Source organism: Physella acuta, unplaced genomic scaffold (genome assembly GCF_028476545.2).
Source record: "Physella acuta isolate Inbredline_101_S28 unplaced genomic scaffold, ASM2847654v3 ptg000130l, whole genome shotgun sequence".
In the NCBI taxonomy this organism is placed as follows: domain Eukaryota; kingdom Metazoa; phylum Mollusca; class Gastropoda; family Physidae; genus Physella; species Physella acuta.
In genome coordinates this window covers 87,472-108,712 of record NW_026731649.1, presented here as the reverse complement: position 1 = coordinate 108,712, position 21,241 = coordinate 87,472, and the positions used below count along the sequence as shown (strand labels likewise).

General features: G+C 41.2%; 1 protein-coding gene across 2 annotated transcripts in view; it reads left to right on the top strand.

Annotated features, from left to right (window-relative positions):
* The window catches only part of LOC131935049 (paired box protein Pax-8), a 137,173-nt gene that overhangs the window by 65,816 nt on the left and 50,116 nt on the right, over positions 1-21,241 (top strand). For both annotated transcript variants that reach the window (XM_059291332.1, XM_059291331.1), the window contains exons 3-4: positions 8,843-9,008; positions 17,455-17,652. In XM_059291332.1, the coding sequence (XP_059147315.1) occupies positions 8,843-9,008; positions 17,455-17,652 (364 nt within the window). The remainder of the gene's footprint in view (positions 1-8,842; positions 9,009-17,454; positions 17,653-21,241) is intronic.

Below are 21,241 nucleotides of genomic sequence, written 5' to 3'. Positions count from 1 at the left end.
CTTCAATTTGTTTACAAAAGATTTTTGTTTCTGATTATAAAAATGTTGATGCTAATATAGTGTTATTTTTAGAATTATGTAAACATTTTGTAGCTGCAAATAAACAGCACAATTAACCGAAATAATACAGTAGTAGTTATAGCTATATAACTATATTAACTATACTAAGATTATAAAAAAAAAATAACTGGTAGATTACCATACGCATTCGACTTGAGATGTATAAAAAGAAAATAATTTTAAACCGGCTTAAGCAATTTTACTACACTAAAAACAATTATACTCGATTGAACGAAAATCCTCATGTCAAATATTTCCCGAAATTCATTGTGTTAAAAAAAATTCCCATTGTAAAAGTGTTGAAACAATTTTATTTTATTTAACGAAAAACGTAAAGAATGTTGAAAAAACAATTATAATTTATCTTAAAAAACTGTATTTATTTTTTAAAATATTTATATTTCTTTAAAATGTTTAAATTAATAAACAAATAAATATAATATAAATAAATAAGTAGGCTACTGCAATAAGGCACACCCATAAGTTAGGTTGTCTCATAATCGTACACTATTGTTGTTTTTAGGTGTTTTACTGTTAATAATAGTTTAATACCTGTTATGTGGGTACCTGATTAAATTAGATAAGGACTTCCTTGTTGGTAGAGTATATATAGGTATAGAATCTACCTGTTAGGGTGTAGGTAAATACCTTTTTCTCTCATGTTGGTTGGAAGGTGAAATATTTATATTTTAATTTGATCAAAGCTTTCTTTATTAGTATTGTAAACGCTTGCTTTTTTGACAACCGGTCGTTTCGTTAGCGAATTAAAATATACCCATTCGACCAGAGTGATCCATCTCTTTACATAACGATCTGTTTATTCATCCACTTTTGATCCAAACATACGGGGATAAAAGTTTTCCATAAATTAGTTTCTTAAATAAAAATTAAAGACTTATATTTGTATCACACCTGAAGCAGTCCCTCTGTCGAATACCAAGTCGACAATAATAATAATAACAATAATAATTTGTCTATTATATTAGTCGTAGGGCCGTGTTTTAATATTGTATGAATTTGATTGTTGTGATCATATTGTATTTGTTGGGTTTTTTTTTTTACTTTTTTTTTTCAAACCCGACCTAAGCAATCATTCATTATAAAGTATTTAATTTGTTTAAAGTAAACAAGGAGTTAATGCTACAGGGTCGCGAATCGCCCATCTCGTCGGTAGCAATCAATGAACCAAACTCTCTTTTCTTGTTAATTTCAAGCCTAAATGAGCCCAGGAAAACAACGGCAGCACGTAGAAATCATTAACCTCCGTCCATTGCAGAAACTCTCCCCCCAGGCCACGAGACTCTGCCAGCACAGAGCACTAGTCACCTATGGGAGTTGTCGCCCATTCTCCCCCATCACAATAGTGGTGAGGGGGTGGGGGGATGTGAGGGGGGTGGGGGAGGTAAAACGATTTTTTTTCCTCTCTCTCTCTCCTCATCCTGCGTTAATTTCTCCATTAGTTGAAGCAAGTTAACTGAATACAAATGTCCACATGTGTTCATTAACATGTGCGGCTACGTATTGTTTGTTCATTCGTTCGACTCTTTGGTCAAGACGCCCTGCCCCCCCCCCCGCCCCCTCCCCCACTCTACGGCTGCTGTTTTGATTAACGCCGTAAACAGATGTTAAATAAAGTCAACTATAAATAAAAGAACTTCAAAAAAACATATACATGATCGTTATCGTGGTGCGTTTATTTTGCTTGTATCAAAAGGAACAAAAATGAAAGAAGGGGGGGGGGGGGGCAGCGAAATGATTTATTTAATCTCAAACAGTTTATCTGCCCCTTGCACCTACCTGGTTCTCGCCGGCTGTCCGAGAAAAACCGAGATTCCGCCGAGCAATCCATAAGGCACATCTCGTGGGCCGGATCAAAAGAATCTATTAAGACGCCTAAAAGCTTGCCTGTCGCGTACACCGGCATGTGTTTGATGTCTGTTCTCCGGTTGTCATACCCCCCCCCCCCCTCTCCCATGTTCGTCTCGATACACGGGACAGGGGGGGGGGGCAAATCGAACATGTTCCGATGGTCCCGATAAGTACATACAGTGGGCGGGGCTACACTCGAACATTTAGGACACGGTGCAATAGAGGCAATTTTTTTTTCTTCTCCCAAATTTTTATTTTGTGGAATTCAAGTGCCGGCGTTGACATCCATTCACCCGAAGCGCCGAGTGGGGGCCCATTCACCCGTAACTTTGAGTGGGGGCCCCTCCGAAAATGAACTGGAATCAAAGGAGGGTAGTTAACTATTGAAAGAAATGTTGACGGCCTTTTGCCGGCTTCGTCTGTTTTTTTTATGTGGGATACAAAATGGCGCCACTTTCTTGCAGTCGTGAACCGTCGTCAACATTCATCCTGGTTCCATACCGCTTGTGGAGTCTACGTTAATATACCCGGAGATCTTAAATTAAACGGAAAGGTTTTCAGAGATTTATTCACCGCGGTCCTTACATTGGCTTTTGTTTTAGTTTGTAGTTTTTGAGTGACGAAATAGACCTCCATAATGTTGCTCGGCGGTCTTTAAAGTCTAAAAATAGCATCGCTATAAATTATGCTACGGCATCCAATGGCAGAAGACTATAGAATTAAATCTTTTAAAATATTTTTTCAATAGAATTGTTTAACACTTAGCTTCTTAAACTATCTAGAATTTAATTATCTTTTTTGTATTTATCTTAGCGTAATGAATCGTTAATTGTGATAGATATAGTTGGATCCCTACTGGATTAATTTCTTAACCAACTTTAGGCCCGTTTGGAATTAACAGATTACGTTGTCTTGAGGCGTCTGCTACAGTGAAAGATTAAATGGATTATTAGTCTTGTCAGGTAGCCAGTGGATTAACTGATTGGTCGCGGGAGGACGCTGCCGACTCGATGAGAATATTCTCTTGATGTTCTGGGACCCTCAGGTCAGCCAGGGGAGGTGGGCAGGTGCGTCCCACCGGGTCCACCACCCACGGGCGCTAGAGACGCTCCGGCCGCCGTACGCCGGACCCTACAACAGCTACGGCGCGAAGTTCGAGCGTTACTGCGGGCCGGAGCCCATGACGCCGTTGTCCGGCCCACCCACCGGACCTCCGCCCTACAGGTACTCACCTGAGCTGCTGTACCGCGGTCACCCCCGTCTGTTGGATGAATTGTACTTGCAGGAGCCCCCGGGCAGCGGCCACCACCAGCACGCGCACGGTGTCTACCTGGACCACTTCAGGGGTAGGTTGTTGACGGAGATAGTGTACCGACATCAGGGGTAGGTTGTTGACGGAGACAGTGTACCGACATCAGGGGTAGGTTGTTGACGGAGACAGTGTACCGAAATCAGTGGTAGGTTGTTGACGGAGACGTGTACCGACATCAGGGGTAGGTTGTTGACGGAGACAGTGTACCGACATCAGGGGTAGGTTGTTGACGGAGTGTACCGAAATCAGTGGTAGGTTGTTGACGGAGACAGTGTAAGGACATCAGGGGTAGGTTGTTGACGGACACAGTGTAAGGACATCAGGGGTAGGTTGTTGACGGAGACAGTGTACCGAAATCAGGGGTAGGTTGTTGACGGAGTGTACCGAAATCAGTGGTAGGTTGTTGACGGAGACAGTGTACCGAAATCAGGGGTAGGTTGTTGACGGAGTGTACCGAAATCAGGGGTAGGTTGTTGACGGAGACAGTGTACCGAAATCAGGGGTAGGTTGTTGACGGAGACAGTGTACCGAAACCTTTCCAGTCTAGTTAGTTTATCCATGTATCCCGTGTACCAGTCAATAAAATATTGTTCAATCACTTTTGTTCAAACTATCACATGGTATCACAGATCCTTTAAGATAAGATTTCTGTGGGTGCAATGCTAGTTCGAGACAATGTCTCCCTCACATTATCATCTAACTTTTTCTTGATATGCTTAGTGTAGCCGTCACCCCTGTGACTACTCGATTACTATTTAGGTAGATCTTGTTCCATTCTCACCCTGTTTATACAAAACTAGAACTCTATTAACTATCTGTTCGGTCGATTACTGCAGCATCTTATAACATTAGTGTGTTGGCTTAACTTATAACAAGGGAAAATACCTGGTATGATTCAACACTGTTCTTGCCTTGGTTACTGTGCGCCATGAATCTAGATAAGTTGTTTTAAAATGTTACTTGGTTATCCTGCGCTGTGTATCTAGGATAAGCTAGTTTAAAATGTTACTTAACTTTCTGAGATTATGCTTTAATGTATTTTCTACTTAGGAAATCAATTTCGTTTTTAATTACCAGATCGCTCGATAAAGTTGTCTTAATCTCCCCGCTATTGATCTGCTTGTCTTTTAAGTTTTGATCTTTGATATACGACTTACCTACCCGTTCGAACTAACTGCAAGGGCGGGGGGGGGGGGGTATTGTTAGCATAATCCGCATTAAGCTTTTACTTAAGTCAACATATCCCAGCCTTTCTGATCTAGTTAACATCCAACATTAAGGATTAACAGTGGGTAGACCTCCAACCTTGACGGAACCTACTTTTAAGATCTGTTATAGCTATCGCAACCTACCTTAAAGACCTGTTATAACTAACTAAACCTACCTTAAAGACCTGTTATAATTAACGAAACCTACCGTAGGAATCTACTCTAGTTAACAAAACCTACGTAAGGACCTAATGTAGTTATCCTACCTTAGGAATGTACTCTAGCTAACAAAACCTACGTAAGGATCTAATGTAATTATCCTACCTTAGGAATCTACTCTAGCTAACAAAACCCACGTAAGGATCTAATGTAGTTATCCTACCTTAGGAATCTACCTGACAAAGCTAACCCCTAGGCACCTACTAGCACCGGCCATTCAGGTAGCTTGGAGTGGCCGATGCCCCATTGAGACTGACAACGACTATTCAACGTTCGCTTCTGAATCTGGTGTTGTGCGTGAATGTCATAGCTTGCAGACCACAGGGCGCTGCGGTTTCTGTAGCCAGCGTTAAATTACCTTCGTACCCTCCCCTTTACCGTGTCGACCGTTCTGAAGATGTAAGGCAAGTTGACAACATTCAATACATAACCCAGTTCAGTAGTTTGGTGAGATATTTCTAATAACAAAATATTTCATCTCGTCTTGCGTGTGATTGAACGTTTCTAGGAACTACAAAATAAAGTTGTTTTCATTTGAATCGACGACAAACTAAAGACTAAACTTTATAAACTTATTTTTAAAAAAATTATGTTTATATTTATTTAATGAAATGTATTGCTTTAATTTGTGTGTGCCTCTAACATAGGGGTCGGCAACCTTTTGAAGCGGAGGAGCCAAAAGTTACAATTTTCAAAATTTCCCTGGTTTTAAAGAGCCACTAACTTTTTTTTAATTCAAATATTTTATTTTTTTATTAAGATTATTAGTATTTGTTCAAGGAGCTGGAGAGCCGCATCTTGATATCAAAGGAGTTGCATGCGGCTCGCGAGCCGCAGATTGCCGACCCCTGCTCTAACATGCCATTTACAGCGTCAATTTACAATTTATTTAAATTTAATTTAAAACAATTTAGCTGCTCAGAGACCTCAGTAACTACGTTTCGCTGTAAACCAGACATATTCAATGAGAATGGGGATGAAAAATGCATTTGTTCTTGGCTCGGAGATTATATGAACAAATATTTACACTTTAAAAAAATCGATATCACTTATCTCTCCAAAATTAAAATTCTTATTAGCTTAATTTTTATGGGTCAATTTTGAGAAACTAATTTTCAAATCGATCAGTAAACGCGAAATTAGTCGTTAATTAAACTAACATGTGATGACGTAAAGAGTTAAGTCCCTGTCAGTAATGTTTCCCCTGAGAGCCAAGTCTTGTTTTCTCATGACACCCAGCATCAGTAAGATTGTTTTTACCGTTATACTCCCTTCACATTCCCTTCACATTCCCCCCCCCCCCTCCCCCCCGTCTTTTACCCACGTGTTGTTTTTGTTAATTCCTGTGTTTAGCTTATCGTCTGCTAGACCTGATGGTGAAGTAATTAGACAACAAAAAAGGTGGGAGGGGGGGGGGAAGAAGGAGAGTATCGTGTGGTGCGTGCTGGGATACGTTCCTACACAGCCATGTACGATGCTGTTGATGTTTGTGAATGTTGGTGTTTGAGGTGTGTGTAGTGACTTGAATTATCCAGTAATGATGGTGATGCTCTATGATGTGGGCTGAGACCGTTGAATTACACAGTAATGATGTTGTTTAATGGTGTATGTTGAGACTTGAATTATCCAGTACAGTATGATGTTGATGTTCTATGATGTATGTTGAGACTTCAATTATCCAGTACAGTATGATGTTCATGTTTTATGATGTATGTTTAAAATTGAATTATCCAGTGTTTATGTTCTATAGTGTTTGTTGACGCTGTTGTTTATGTTGATGTTTGTCATGTGTTGAATTACCCAGTAATGTTTTACTATTTTCATTGAGATTGTTGGTAATGTTGATGTTTCACGATGTCTATACCGTTGATGAAAGCTAAATTAGGGGATGTCATCTATCATGATCCGAATCTATTGAATATGGGGATAGTGTTGACATTATTATTTGCGACTTTGTTTTTCATAATCCTATTTGGTAGCTAAAATGTAATTAATTCACTTAAACTAAATTGTAATTAATGCATTTTAGTAGAATTTTAAGAAACATGCAAGTTTGAAAGGTTGGATTTTTTTGTCCAATAGTCAGTATATCATGTTGGTACCAGGTACAAGTCCCGGATTTGATTGGGGAAAGAAAAGAACATGGAATTGAATTAATTCAAGTTTTGAAGTTTTAATAAGTTCACTACAGCAAAATCGTATTACACAGTATAATTTTTTTTAAGACCTGAAAATTTAAAGGGATAGGCTTTTTGTTTTCACTATAGTCATGTTTCTGAGAATTTGAGTGACAAAAAAAAAAACCTTGTAATTGAATTGATTCTAATTTGAAATGTAATAAATTCACTTAATTGTAAAACACTATAGGAAAAAAAATAAAAGTTTAAAGAGATGGGATTCTTCTACCCCCCCCCCCCCCCTCCCCCCAGTCAGTGTTTTTTTTTTTTTTAAGATTTTGATTGAAAAAATTGTAATCGTTGTTTTGAAATTATATTCAATAGTCGAAATAACTTCAACTCAGGTATTGCCACAAATCATTACATTTTTCAGCAACAAGTTTCAGTAGAAAAATATATTTGATATAGCTGAGGAATCGAACCAGTTGATTTCTAGCAAATTCTGGGAACACTTCTAACACATATGCTTTATTAGGGTAAAAACATTAGGAATTATTAGCATTACTAAATGTTTAATAAAGCGAGTGAGATAATACATATTTTAAAATGTATTAGGGTCCCTCAACGGCGGGCATGCATTGATGAATAATTGAGTGAAATATGACATGGAAATGGGGTTTAGAAGCAAAAAAATATTTTATTTAATTTTTATTTTTATTTCTCTAAATTGTTGTTTAACTCCCACCCCTCTTATTCTGTGTAATAGTAACACTCTTACCTCACACAATCATTCTTTGTAAAATAGTAAAGCGTCTACAAATCCCCCCCCCCACCATATCAACACCAGATCTACTCACTCTATCCCCACATGTGTGGATGTTGTATTAATTATTAACAGGCGTACAGATTCAGCCCATTTCACTATCACCCCTGTCGACGTTTGGTAAAATATTGACAAACCTACAGACCCCACCCCTTCTCCCACTCAACCACACCCCTAGAGCTGTTGAGTGAAATGGGTGACCCCCCCCTCTTCTACACACCTAGTTTTGCAAGGTACAATAGACACCCCCCCCCAACTACACCTCTATAGTGCTGTTAGGTGAAATAGCAACACGTCTACAGACTCCCCCCCCCCCAACTACAGTGCTGTTAGGTGAAATAGCAATACGTCTACAGACCCCCCCCCCCCCCAACTACAAAGCTGTTGAGTGAAATAGCCACACGCTACATGCTCCACTTGTCTCCTCCAACTACACAACCACAGTGTTGTTGAGTGAAATAGCCACACGCTACATGCTCCACTTCTCTCCTCCAACTACACAACCACAGTGTTGTTGAGTGAAATAGCCACACGCTACATGCTCCACTTCTCTCCTCCAACTACACAACCACAGTGTTGTTGAGTGAAATAGCCACACGCTACATGCTCCACTTCTCTCCTCCAACTACACAACCACAGTGTTGTTGAGTGAAATAGCCACACGCTACATGCTCCACTTCTCTCCTCCAACTACAGTGCTGTTGGGTAAAATAGCCACACGCTACATGCTCCACTTCTCTCCTCCAACTACACAACCACAATGCTGTTGGGTGAAATAGCCACACGCTACATGCTCCACTTCTCTCCTCCAACTACAGTGCTGTTGAGTAAAATAGCCACACGCTACATGCTCCACTTCTCTCCTCCAACTACACAACCACAATGCTGTTGGGTGAAATAGCCACACGCTACATGCTCCACTTCTCTCCTCCACAGGTGAAATAGCCACACGCTACATGCTCCACTTCTCTCCTCCACAGGTGAAATAGCCACACGCTACATGCTCCACTTCTCTCCTCCACAGGTGAAATAGCCACACGCTACATGCTCCACTTCTCTCCTCCACAGGTGAAATAGCCACACACTACATGCTCCACTTCTCTCCTCCACAGGTGAAATAGCCACACACTACATGCTCCACTTCTCTCCTCCACAGGTGAAATAGCCACACGTCTACAGACCCCCCCCCCCCAACTACACCACACGCTACATGCTCCACTTCTCTCCTCCACAGGTCACGGAGGTGTTAACCAACTTGGTGGGGTCTTCGTCAACGGCCGGCCTCTGCCGGACATTGTCCGGTCAAAAATTGTGGAACTTGCTCACGCCGGCATTCGACCTTGTGATATATCCAGACAGCTCCGGGTCAGCCACGGCTGTGTGAGCAAAATTTTAGGAAGGTGAGTACCATATATGTCATCTTTTTTTTTCGCGTGCATGACATTTGTACACGTCGGCCAGTGAGCAAAATTTGAGGAAGGTGAGTACACTATAGGTCACCTCTTTACGCGTGTACACGATGGTCAGTTAGGTCGATTACTATTTCGGTGCCTGGCGTCTTGAACAATGGGATTCCATACTCTTATGCCGTGGTCCAGTCGGGGACCGGACAGAGTGGAAGATAATGGTTGAGTGAAGAGATGCAAGTCATACTGTGGTCAGTTGCTACTTGCTGACCTGTTGACATCTTACCCATGAGCTCAAATTTCTTGGAAGTTAAACATTAATGTGTGTGTGTATGTGTGTGTATAACTAAAGACATGTTGTTGTAACCAGTAAAATAAGCACCAGGTAGTCTGTTAAACATCCAGTTATTGATTAACCATCAGTTTAACTCACTGATAATCGAAGCTTCACCGGTTTTACACTCACGATGTAAACACACAGCGACTAAAAATAGAACGCTAATTGAACAATTTAGGTCAGTCTTCTAATTTGGTTACAGTACAAAGTTTTCATAGAATTTACACACAGAGCTTTTACATTCCAACACACTAATCCTTAATACACAGTCCTGGAAACACATTTACAAACACCCACGCTAATACACACACAGTTACTCACTCACTCACACACATACAACCATACTCGCTAACACCAATACACACAGACACCGTGTGCTGTTTAGCCCGCTACGGCTGACCCACTAAATAATTCACGTAATTCATGTTCAGGGCCAGTAGCTGATTGTATTTCCTGTCATTTAATATTTATATAGTGAATCGCATCAAGTTCAACCAATTAATTTAATTTAAGTGCCAATTTAAAAGTTATATATTTACATATTCTTGGTCGAGACAGGTTGGGGCAGGTATAAAAAAAAAATAGGCAATATCTGAAGTGGAGCATACAGGCGCTAGGCATGTTTTCGTATTGTCGTGAATGGCTAGAATCTATATATTCTAGTTTTCCTCTTGGTTTTGTGTCTCCAAAATTCACAGCACTTAGTCGCTAAAACAATTACAAATGAACGTTTACTTTCCGAGAAAACACGATTGGTGTTTATATTGCTATCCGTAGGCCTATATTTTTTACTACAATGCACACTTGAATTATTTTTTTTTAATTAAGGTGATTTTACTCAAAACTATTTTAAAACATCAAACCCTAATTCGAACTTAAAACATTAAATCAACAGGATGATTTCTAAAGTATTGAATTTATACATAGATTTTACAACATTCGATCTTCCAAGTTAATTTTTTTAACAGAACAACTCTCATGTAATTATTTTTTAACACCCCTCCTCTCTGCCTTGATTTCCTCCCATTTTATCCTCCCGCCTCCCGTCCTCTCGGTCCGTATCGTCTCCTGCCGTCCTCCTCATCAGCTAATCAATGCAAGCCATCTTAGCTGACAAAACTATCGACTCCAATCGCTGCATCCTCCCCCACCCTCCCGTCCCTCTTGTCACCCCACAACACTCCCTATCTCATCCTCCTCCATTAATGTGAGCCCCCCCCCCCTCCCTCCATACCCCCACACCCCATCAATTGTGCGAAAGTGGATAATTTGATTAAAGGCACGAGTTGTGTGTCCTGTTTTTACCGCGAGTCGTGTCCCTTGTTTTTTGACGCTTCTATTTCCCGTCTACGGAAGCTTTTGCGTGATTCGCTCGCGTGGGAAACTCTCTTCTCTTTCTCTCCATCTCCCGTCTTTCTCTCCATCTCCCATCTTTCTCTCCACGACTCTGATCTTCTATTTGTTTATCTAGCTGTCGTATTTCTCATCCAATCACTCTCTCAGAAAATCTCACTGTATTTTTTTTCAAGCTTATCTAGTCACTTAGAGTCCTATGCATCTTTCTGAGTTTTCGCAAAACAAAATAAAATCTTAAATATTGCTGTTATTAAAAATGAAAAGAGAATCATATAATCAAATTTTTATAATAAATCTGGATGTTCGGGTTTAGGAGAAGTGGTGTGTAGTTCTGAACACATTACCCCCAAAGAAAATCTCGAACGTTCGCTGGAGCGTCCGTACCTTTGGGGACTAGTCTTCAGCCGTCAAACTCCTGTCACAGAGAAGCCATCAGAGAAAAGGGGGGCTAACCAGGGAACATAAAATAACCACTCGCGTCAGGAGCTCTGGGATTCCCTGGTTCCCTCCCCTTGCCATCCCCAAATTTCTGTTGGTGAAGAAATTTTTTAAGTGTAAGGCTTGTCAGGGGCAGCCTTAATTAATTCCCCTTTAATTGGGTTGCACAGCCAATGCACACATTAGCGATCGGCTGAGATCCCTATCAGACTGCCGGTCTAATGCCGGTCTCATGCCGGTCTATTGCCGGGGCTCCGGTTGGCTATCTGAGCTCTGTTCTATTGTCAGAGCTAAACGGTCAGATCGTGAAGACAAGAATCATCAGCCTCGATCTGGAGATGGGTCGTTACAGTCAGTGGAAGCTAAAGTTAGGGGTCAGCGACAGCAGTTGACCTGTACATTGTAGCTGTGCATCGTGCCAGCTTGGCTGTTCATATTTTTACAATAGTAGATGTACCAGTGGTCTCCCCGTACACAGCTGATGTACCAGTGGTCTGCCCTTTACAATAGTAGGTGTACCAGTGGTTTCCCCTTTACCACAGTAGGTGTACCAGTGGTCTAGCCTAAGACAGTAGGTATACCAGTGGTCTGTCCTTTACCACAGTAGGTGTACCAGTGGTCTGCAGCTCAAATATTTATATCAGAGGCTAAAACAAGGTAGCTGGCTATAGCAATGCGCGGTCCACACTCTTTGTGTGGCCCACAATTATAAAATATTACCATGATATCCGCAGCACATACAAGTGTGATCTATATTTCAAATGTGTCTATAAAGCAAAACTAAATTGACTAACATAACACGTTACATATTTCTCTAGCCAAAAACTGCATATTTCAGTAGCCAATGTCCCTCTGGGATGCTTCATAGTTATAAACATGCCGCACAGTCATTGTATAAAATCCAAGTAAACTTGTAAGAGCCTTACAGAGCACCGCGCACACACAATACATGTTGCACAACAACATTCCAGGGGGAAAAGCTAGTATGCAAAATGTATTTTCTGTGTGCTATGTTCTAAAAGTCATATACAAAGGATATATTTATTTTACAAAATCAATGCGCGGCATGTCAAAACTACTGCGCGGCCGCGCAACCGCGCAGCTTAGAGGGTACACTGTTGCACACCTGCTTTTCTCGTCAGAGAGAGCGCTCTCCGCTACTTGCATATTCTACAACCCGCAAACAACCCATATTCTACAACCCGCAAACAACCCATATTCTACGACCCTCAAACAACCCATATTCTACAACCCGCAAACAACCCATATTCTACAACCCGCAAACAACCCATATTCTACAACCCGCAAACAACCCATATTCTACAACCCGCAAACAACCCATATTCTACAACCCGCAAACAACCCATATTCTACAACCCTCAAACAACCCATATTCTACAACCCGCAAACAACCCATATTCTACAACCCGCAAACAACCCATATTCTACGACCCGCAAACAACCCATATTCTACAACCCGCAAACAACCCATATTCTACAACCCGCAAACAACCCATATTCTACAACCCGCAAACAACCCATATTCTACAACCCGCAAACAACCCATATTCTACAACCCGCAAACAACCCATATTCTACGAGCCACAAACAACCCATAATCTGTGGCCAATATATTTCTCAAGACAGGGCGGGGTCGGTCCCCAAAAACCACGTCATGCCCCAACAAGAATAAAAACAAAACAACCGTCAATGCATGAATCAATGTACGTTATTACAATGTTGGGGAATTTTTACCCTCCTGTATTATGTTATTATCACATTAAAAATTAATCTGGAATTTAATTGTCGGTGCCGGCACATTAAAAATAATTATACTTTGTCTCCCCGGGTTCTCTACAAAATGTGGTTTGTGGGATTTTTGCTGCTCCTCCCCCCACAACTGTCGCGCTACACACTGCAACCGCCGCCTGCGGTTATCTTCCCCTGATCTAATTATAATGTAGACCGTGATTTATTGGGTCTGAGCATGCGCATTGGATGAAATGATCATTGCAATTGATAGGTACAAGTGTTTTCAATTGACTTGCGGATGGCGAGCGGGGCGGGAAAACTATCACTCTCCGGGTCTCGCATCCTCTACTCCGTGCACGTATCAATTTAAAACTTTCGGTTTTTTTTATCTTCTAATTTCTTTTCGCAATTAATTGTTTGTCAATATCGCGGGCAAGCCGAATGTTCTTCCCAAGATAAAAGCTGTGTTATTAAAGTGGATTTAAAATTAAAAAATGGAATACTTTAGAATTAGTTCTGTGATCGTCTGCTGGTGTAGCCAGTGCTGCTGGGTCAACGGTTCTGTTCATCTTTGTCGTGTGGGTACAGGGGGCGCTGTCGTTCGTTTATAGTACCGACCGCTCCATTGGTAGTAGCTACAGACGGGGCTGGTACTAGTATAAATACTCTTAAATCAGCTTGGCCAGCTACCTACTAGTACATTGGTACTAGCTACAGACGGGGCTGGTACTAGTATATTCACATTTAGTTTAGCTAGACCAAGTACCAACTTGTACATCGACACAACCTAACAAGCAGTTAATGGTTTTGTATTGATGATGTGCTTGATGCCACTGTAAGTCACATAAAGGGGCACCATTTTAACCTAGCCCCAGTCTGGGCGCCACCTTAGCCTAGCTACCCAGTCTAGGCGCCACTTTAGCCTAGCTGCCCAGTCTGGGCACAACCTTAGCCTAGCTCTCCGCCTAGGCACCACTTTAGCCTAGCTACCCAGTCTGGGCACAACCTTAGCCTAGCTCTCCGCCTAAGCACCACTTTAGCCTAGCTACCCAGTCTGGGCACCACTTTAGCCTAGGTACCCAGTCTAGGAACATCTTTAGCAGCTCCTACTCTAGGCCCCACTGTTGACTACCGAAACCACAATCCAATCTCTCTATCCCTCCCCTGAACTCCCACGTCCCCGTAACTTCGCCTGGGCTCCCCTTCTTCACGTCCCTGTTGTTCTACCTGTCCATCGACCATCTCAATCCGGTTTGCCGTACCCACTTCGTCCTTCTCCACCACGTGACCCAGCTGATGAGTAACATAACCAATAGCAAACGTGCGCCATTCATGTCTAACTCACGATATCTTAAGAAACCTTCGCCAAAAAGTTGACACGATCGTGCTTGTCTTACAAACTAAACTACAACCTAATCAAGTGGAAGTGTGAGAAGTTAAAGACTAGTTATCTAATTAATCGACTGCCCCGAGGCTAGCACACACAACAATTTTAATTAAAATTGCGAATGAGAACATCCACGTTTGGTGTGTATCATAGCGTCGGTTCCCGCCTACGTGCGTTCAAACTTTAATGCTGGTTTGTTTTAAAGCGAGTTTAATTGTTCGCCTACACAAAACACGGGCATAAAAGATGGGGACCCGCATTTAAAAAATGTGACGCAGACTCCCACACATCACGATTTGTAATTACTTGTACGTTCTTTTGCTCCAGTAGTATCCGCTCTTTAGTTGGTTTCTTTATTCTTTAGATCAATGTCGATTTATAGTTTTTTTTTAAGAGAAATTTCCACTTTCAAGTATTATTTGTTGGAGAAGTTTAGATTCTGAGCTAATTTTAGTTTCGAATTTTTTTTTTGTTATAGCTGTTTCGACTTTTATGTTTTTTTGTTATAGAAGTTTCGATTTTTATGTTTTTTGTCATATGAGTTTCGACTTTTATGTTTTTTGTTATAGCAGTTTCGACTTCTGTGTTTGGACTACCGTCGCTAGCTTGCCGTCTTTGTTGTGTCAAATAAAGGAAGACCACACCACAAGGGCTTGTGGTAGAGTTCCTGGGGCCTTTAGACGTACCGCGCCCCGACAACCTATCATTTGTCCTGTCCGGGATGGTTTAGAGCAGACTTTGACACGGTCAGACATGACAGCCAAATGACACACGGCCATATGGCATACGGCGCTCGCGCTCGCTTGCATGTCGTGCTGTTTGGTCCCTGCTCGCTCTCGTGGGGAGGGCTGACAATGCGGTACTCATCTTTTCTGACAGGACGACAAAAGAGGGGAGTGGCTGAGGTAGACAAAATGTCGAAACGTTATCCCCTGCTCCCCCCTCTCACAAAAAAAACGTCGTCTTTTTTGTTCCTCCATTGTAAAGCTGCTTCAGTAGTTTGGGGTTTTTTGTTTCGTTTTGTTTCGTTAAAACTAAAAGATATTGCTCTTTTCTATGGGACGTAAATTAACTAGTGCACCCATATGAAAAACATGTGCAGTCTTTAGCGTGAGTGATCAAACTGGTTTCAGCAGAGGTCACAATTTGAGACAAGTTCCCGTGGTCTTTCCGTGTGTGTTGAGTCAAATATTGTGGTTAGGATCGGCCCGAACACACACGGAAATAAAAGAGTAGAAAAATATACAATAGCTGCTGCGGATGAAGTAGGACCGTACGCCGGTCGCGTGCCGGCTTTTGTCGACCGGTGAGCTCTATTAGGGCGGTGCTTGAGACGTTTTTAGAAAAATTATAATTAGTGTAATTTGGCATTTTTGTGTTGTTGTTGGCCGGGAGGGAGCTGTACAATGTCATTACGTGTTCGCACGTGCTGTCCGCTCGTGGCGTCGCATGCTGGTGACGTCACTGACACAAATGTCAAGGTGCTGTTTGGGACTTCAAAAAGAGGGGGCGAATATGAGCTTTATATTTATTTATTTATTTATTTTGTTGATTGTAGTAGAAATCAATTTGGGCGATTTATAATAACAGCTGGGAAAGAAAGACCATTAAGGCAAGCTTTAAAATCATTACAACGTTGAAAACTATTTTAAACATTTTTTTTTAATATCTAAATATTAACATATGTATGGTTAAAAAATTAAAACCATTAAATAATCACCAAGTTTAAAATTTAGATAGTTTACAAACAAACTAAAGTTTCATAAAATTGATCATTAACAATTTCTTTAAAAAGTATCACGTGCTCATAAATCTACAGTCATAATTTTTACTTAAAGAACATAGTCTGTGTGCACTAATTATTAATAAGGATTATCCTTAAAAACATATTTCATGTCGTTGTATTTATTGAACACAAGTTAAAAGAAATAAATCGTGATTTTAGTTGCAGAATAGTTGATTAAAGAGGTGCTTTTAAAATCTCATTAGTGTCGTGTGTTGTGCTGTGTGGAGTGATGGGCTCAACTCCCTTCTGGCTACAACTGTTCTGTCTTCACAAAGACTGTATTTCCCACGTTTTCTTTAACTTGCTTTCTCTGTGTCTTTCTGTGTTTGTCTTTCCAATCCAATCTTGCGATCGAAATTTCTGGCACTTCCCAGTTAGCTAGCGCGCTGAAATTTTCAGGGAAGCTTTCTTTTGGATGACCATTGAATATTCAATTGTTATTATTACTAAATTAATCCATGGAAACATTTTATTGATCATTTTAGACCGCTATATAATTGTACCAAAAAACGTGGGGGAAAAGGGACATTACCCAGTAACTGTAATTTGATGAAAACAAGGTTCGGCACTCCCCCTCTTTTTGCTAACTGAGTAGTTGTCACGCTGTGTTTGTGTACAAACAACCATAACGTAACAACTGGTGGCCAGTATGGGGGAGACGATATGGTCGAGTGGTTGGGCACACGATTGCTATCCCACTCGACACGGGTTCAAATCTATGTGTTCTAGTCAGTAACGTATTCACACAACGTGTTTTTTACGAGTTGTCTTTTTACGAGTTGTCTTTTTACGAGTTGTCTTCGTTTACCCAAAAAAAAAGAAGTGAAAAGATAAAATCGATAGCAAGATTTACATGCAAACAAACAGACAAACACTAAAAAGTAGAAAATAATAATCATTAAAAAAGTTTTAAAAAACCCACGTTTTCTGATTGAACTAAAAAGTAGAAAATAAATACTATACATCACAATAATGCAAGCGATCACTCTACTATAAGCTATCAAAAACGTGGGGCGCCGTGATTTTCTTACAGTTTCTAATACTGTTGACTCTCTACAAGCTCCCTAATAAAAGTCAATAGTATTATCTAATCAATAGTAATATAACTTTTACTTCGGCGACCCACGTTTTTGATAGCTTATAGTAGAGTGATCGCTTGCATTATTGTGATGTATAGTATTTATTTTCTACTTTTTAGTTCAATCAGAAAACGTGGGTTTTTTAAAACTTTTTTAATGATTATTATTTTGTATCTGTGTCTACCTCTGCCTTGAGACAACACTTTGTATCCTATATTACTATTTCAGTAACAGCCCCTATACTTATTTACCCAGACATAAATTATTTATTTATTTATAAATGTATTTTTTCTGTCTGTGTTCAGGTACTATGAGACTGGCTCCATCAAACCTGGAGTTATCGGGGGCTCCAAGCCCAAGGTGGCGACGCCTATGGTGGTCAAGGCCATCACGAAGTACAAGGAGGAGAACCCCACCATGTTCGCATGGGAGATCAGGGATAAGCTGCTCAGTGACAACGTGTGTACGAGCGACAATGTGCCCAGTGTTAGTTCTATCAATAGGTGAGTACTGGCGTGGTCGGTTGGTGGGGGCAGTTGGGGTGGTCATTTAGTGTGGTCAGTGACAACGTGTGCACGAGCGACAATGTGCCCAGTGTTAGTTCTATCAATAGGTAAGTACTGGTGTGGTCAGTTGGTGTGGTCAGTTGGTGGGGTCAGTTGGTGTGGTCAGTGACAACGTGTGCACTAGCGACAATGTGCCCAGTGTTAGTTCTATCAATAGGTGAGTACGGGCGTGGTCGGTTGGTGGGGGCTGTTATTTGGTCAGTTGGTGTGGTTAGTTGGTGCGGTCAGTTGGTGTGGTCACTTATGTGATTAGTTGTGTGGTCAGTTAGGTGCTCGGTTAGGTGGTCAGTTGGTGTGGTCAGTTGTGTGGTCATTTGTGGTGGTCAGTATTAACGTGTATTCTAGCGACAGTGTGTTAGTTCCATCAATAGGTGAGTTTGCTGGTCAATGTCCTCCTGTGTACTGACCACTGGGTGGTCAATGTCCTGCCAAGTCCCAATATTTAAACCTGCGATAATGTACCATTGGTCTCGTCAGTATCCTCGTTCATTGGCATTGTCCGTGACGTTTAGGTGCAGACAGGCGACTGAGCTTTCCATTTTAATGGTCATCATTCTGGCAAATATTCTGACCAGCGAGTTGGTTACTGGGGTGGGGAGGTCATTGATTTGACCATTGTCATTGTATGTGTCCTGTTACTGCTGTAACAGAATCTCCGAGGTTAATCTTGTAAAATGGCTTGCTTACGGCGGCCTTGTGACTTTTCTGTTGCCGTCCGTCACCATGACAACAACAGATCTTTTTTACCCATCTCAATTACACGTGTGTATCCATCGGTCGATACATTTGAGCTTTATTTTGTTTAACGTTTCGTTTTCAAACTTCCGGTTGCTTATGACGCGGAGTAGTGACGTATGTACCTGTGACACAAACAATGACGTATTTTCAACATGGCCTCCGTAAAATACCCACAAACCAGCGTTTTGTTTGACCTAATTGATCATGTGACTTCTTCTTACCGAGACACTTCATGAACGTAGCTTTACCTAGGTATAGCCATACAACATCACCGTGTGTCTGTATGCTCCGTGTTGGACGTACAAGGCAAAAAAATAAAAATACAAAAACTCGAGTAATATTCCGCCATTTTCACACCGGTATCGCGCGGGTTGGTAAATGCACATTTCAATAACAGACCAACGATACGGATTCTTAATAGCCCTTTGTACAGACGGCTGCCTGAAAGGGATTTGATCGCGTGTACCATCGCGCTGGACCCCTGGATAAGGCGCGGACACCCGCAGAGCCATACCCCACCGTCGGTCTCTTTTCCGACAGAAACTTCGAGAGCGTCGACAAAGCCGTCCAGCTGGGAAGGGGATAAAGGATATCGTGGCCGTCCATAAATGATGTCGTAGCCGTCCATTGAGTTGTCTACAGCTACAAAATGTCTCCCTTCAGGTTATGTTTCTCGAGTGGAATAAGCGCGACTCGTTTACCGCGGCTTAAAAGTTGCGCTTTGTTTTGGAGCCGCGCTACCAAAATTTAAAGGGACGCAACTCTAGGTCTTGTACGGACTTGTAAGATTCAGAACGTAATTATACATGCTTTATTAGGCTTTATTTCTGTTTTACGATTATGGTTAACCGTAATTTTATCTGAGATGTGTCCGTTACAATAATAAACATATATAAAATACGCAAAAATTATGCCGGGCGTTTCCTCTAGATCAGGGGTCTCCAAACTACGGCCCGCGGGCCGGATGCGGCCCGCGAGGTCATTTTATCCGGCCCGCGACGATCTTTTTGTCCACTGAATAAATGTTTGTTGTAGGTGGCTGAGGAGCGTTGCACAGAAAATTCAAAACTATTTGAAAATATATCTTTGGGTGCAAATACAATTACTCGCCGTGTTGCAGATATTAGTGAAAAAAATGTGACTCAAATAGCGAAAAATTCAAGCAAGTTTCGCCATTTTTCAATTGCAATGGATGAGTCGCTGGGCAGCTGTTCCATCTCTCAACTTCTTGTGTTCATTAGAGGTGTGGATGAAGACATGAACATAACACAAGAGCCGGCTTCCCTACATATAATGTATGACACTGTTACCGGAGAGGATATCTAACCATAAATAGTTCAGAGACAAACACAAAATCACATCAGTTAGATTGCTAATTTTGCGAGAAAATTCTGAGCAGCGTATCAAAGAAAAGAAATAGGTGACTTCCTGATAGTAAAGGCAAGTCACATCCATTATTGTCTGATGAAGATTGGGTAATTGGCCTCTGCTGCAGACATAACTAGTCATTTAAATTTTCTGAACCTAAAACTACAAGAGAGTGAAATCTAGTTTCTGATCTATACACCCACCTAAAGGTCTTTAGATACAAACTTATCATGTTTTTGGAACAGATGCAGGCTAACAACTTGACACACTTTCAGCAGTGCAAGGTCTTCATGGCTGAGTTCCCCACGTCATTTACATACGAGATCATCAAAGACCTCCAGCTGCAGTTTTAGTAGCGGTTTTCTGACTTGGATTCAAAGTCAGAAGAAGTGAGACTGTTTCAAAGCCCATTTGAAGCAAATGTGGCCAGTTTCAAAGATGAACTGCACCTTATGTCATTGATTTGCAAGTAACTGACCTCCTTAGAGATGTTCAAAGAAGGGCGGATGGGGTTTCATACGTTTTCGCACAAGGAAGACTTTCCTAACATTAAAACTTTTGCATCAAAGTACCTTTCAAATTTTCGAACAACATGCTGTGTGAACAAACATTTTCAAGAATGAAATACGTGAAGAACAATTTGAGAATAAACGTGGACCTCGGGTGAGGGTGGTGGACACTTAAAATGTGTATATATTTCTATATAAATTATATTTCGTTGGGGGGGGGGGGGCAGGGGCGGTAGACGTTCTTCGGGGGGGGGGGGGGGGGCGCCACGACCCTGAAGAGATGCCTTAAAGAAACTCTGGCCCCCGAACTGATATGTGATAGCTAATGCGGCCCTCGGGCTGAAAAGTTTGGAGACCCCTGCTCTAGATTATAATACCAAGTAGCGGTAGGTCGCAAATGTACCGTTATTTATGAGATAAAAAAGTAACCCTTTTGAACTCAGCGGTTCCTTATTTATGAGATTTTTAACAATAATATAATAATGTTAACCTCATATTTAAATTTTGTCCACGTGACTTTATATGTCCAGGAAGTGTGGGACTTGCCAGATAGTTTTCTGGCCATTTTTTAAATATTTTTTACCCCACAAAATCCACCTTTTCAATTATTTCCTTAATGTGACAAAAAAAAAAACACCAACAACTGAACAATGGCGGGGTGTACAATTTCTACTGTGTTACCTGGCAAGTGTTCCGGCTAAAGTCACGTGGTTGTTTTCCCACTGGGAAGTCGCCATTTGGTCCTACCGCTCCCCTCCCCACAGCAGGGGCAATAAAAATTCCAGCTTTAACATCAAAGTCAATCGAAAGGTTTTTATTTTATTTTATTTTTTAAATTGCTTCTTAATCTAGATACAGAATTGACGAGAGAGACACGGTGTGTATGTGTGAGTGTGTGTGTGTGTGAGTGT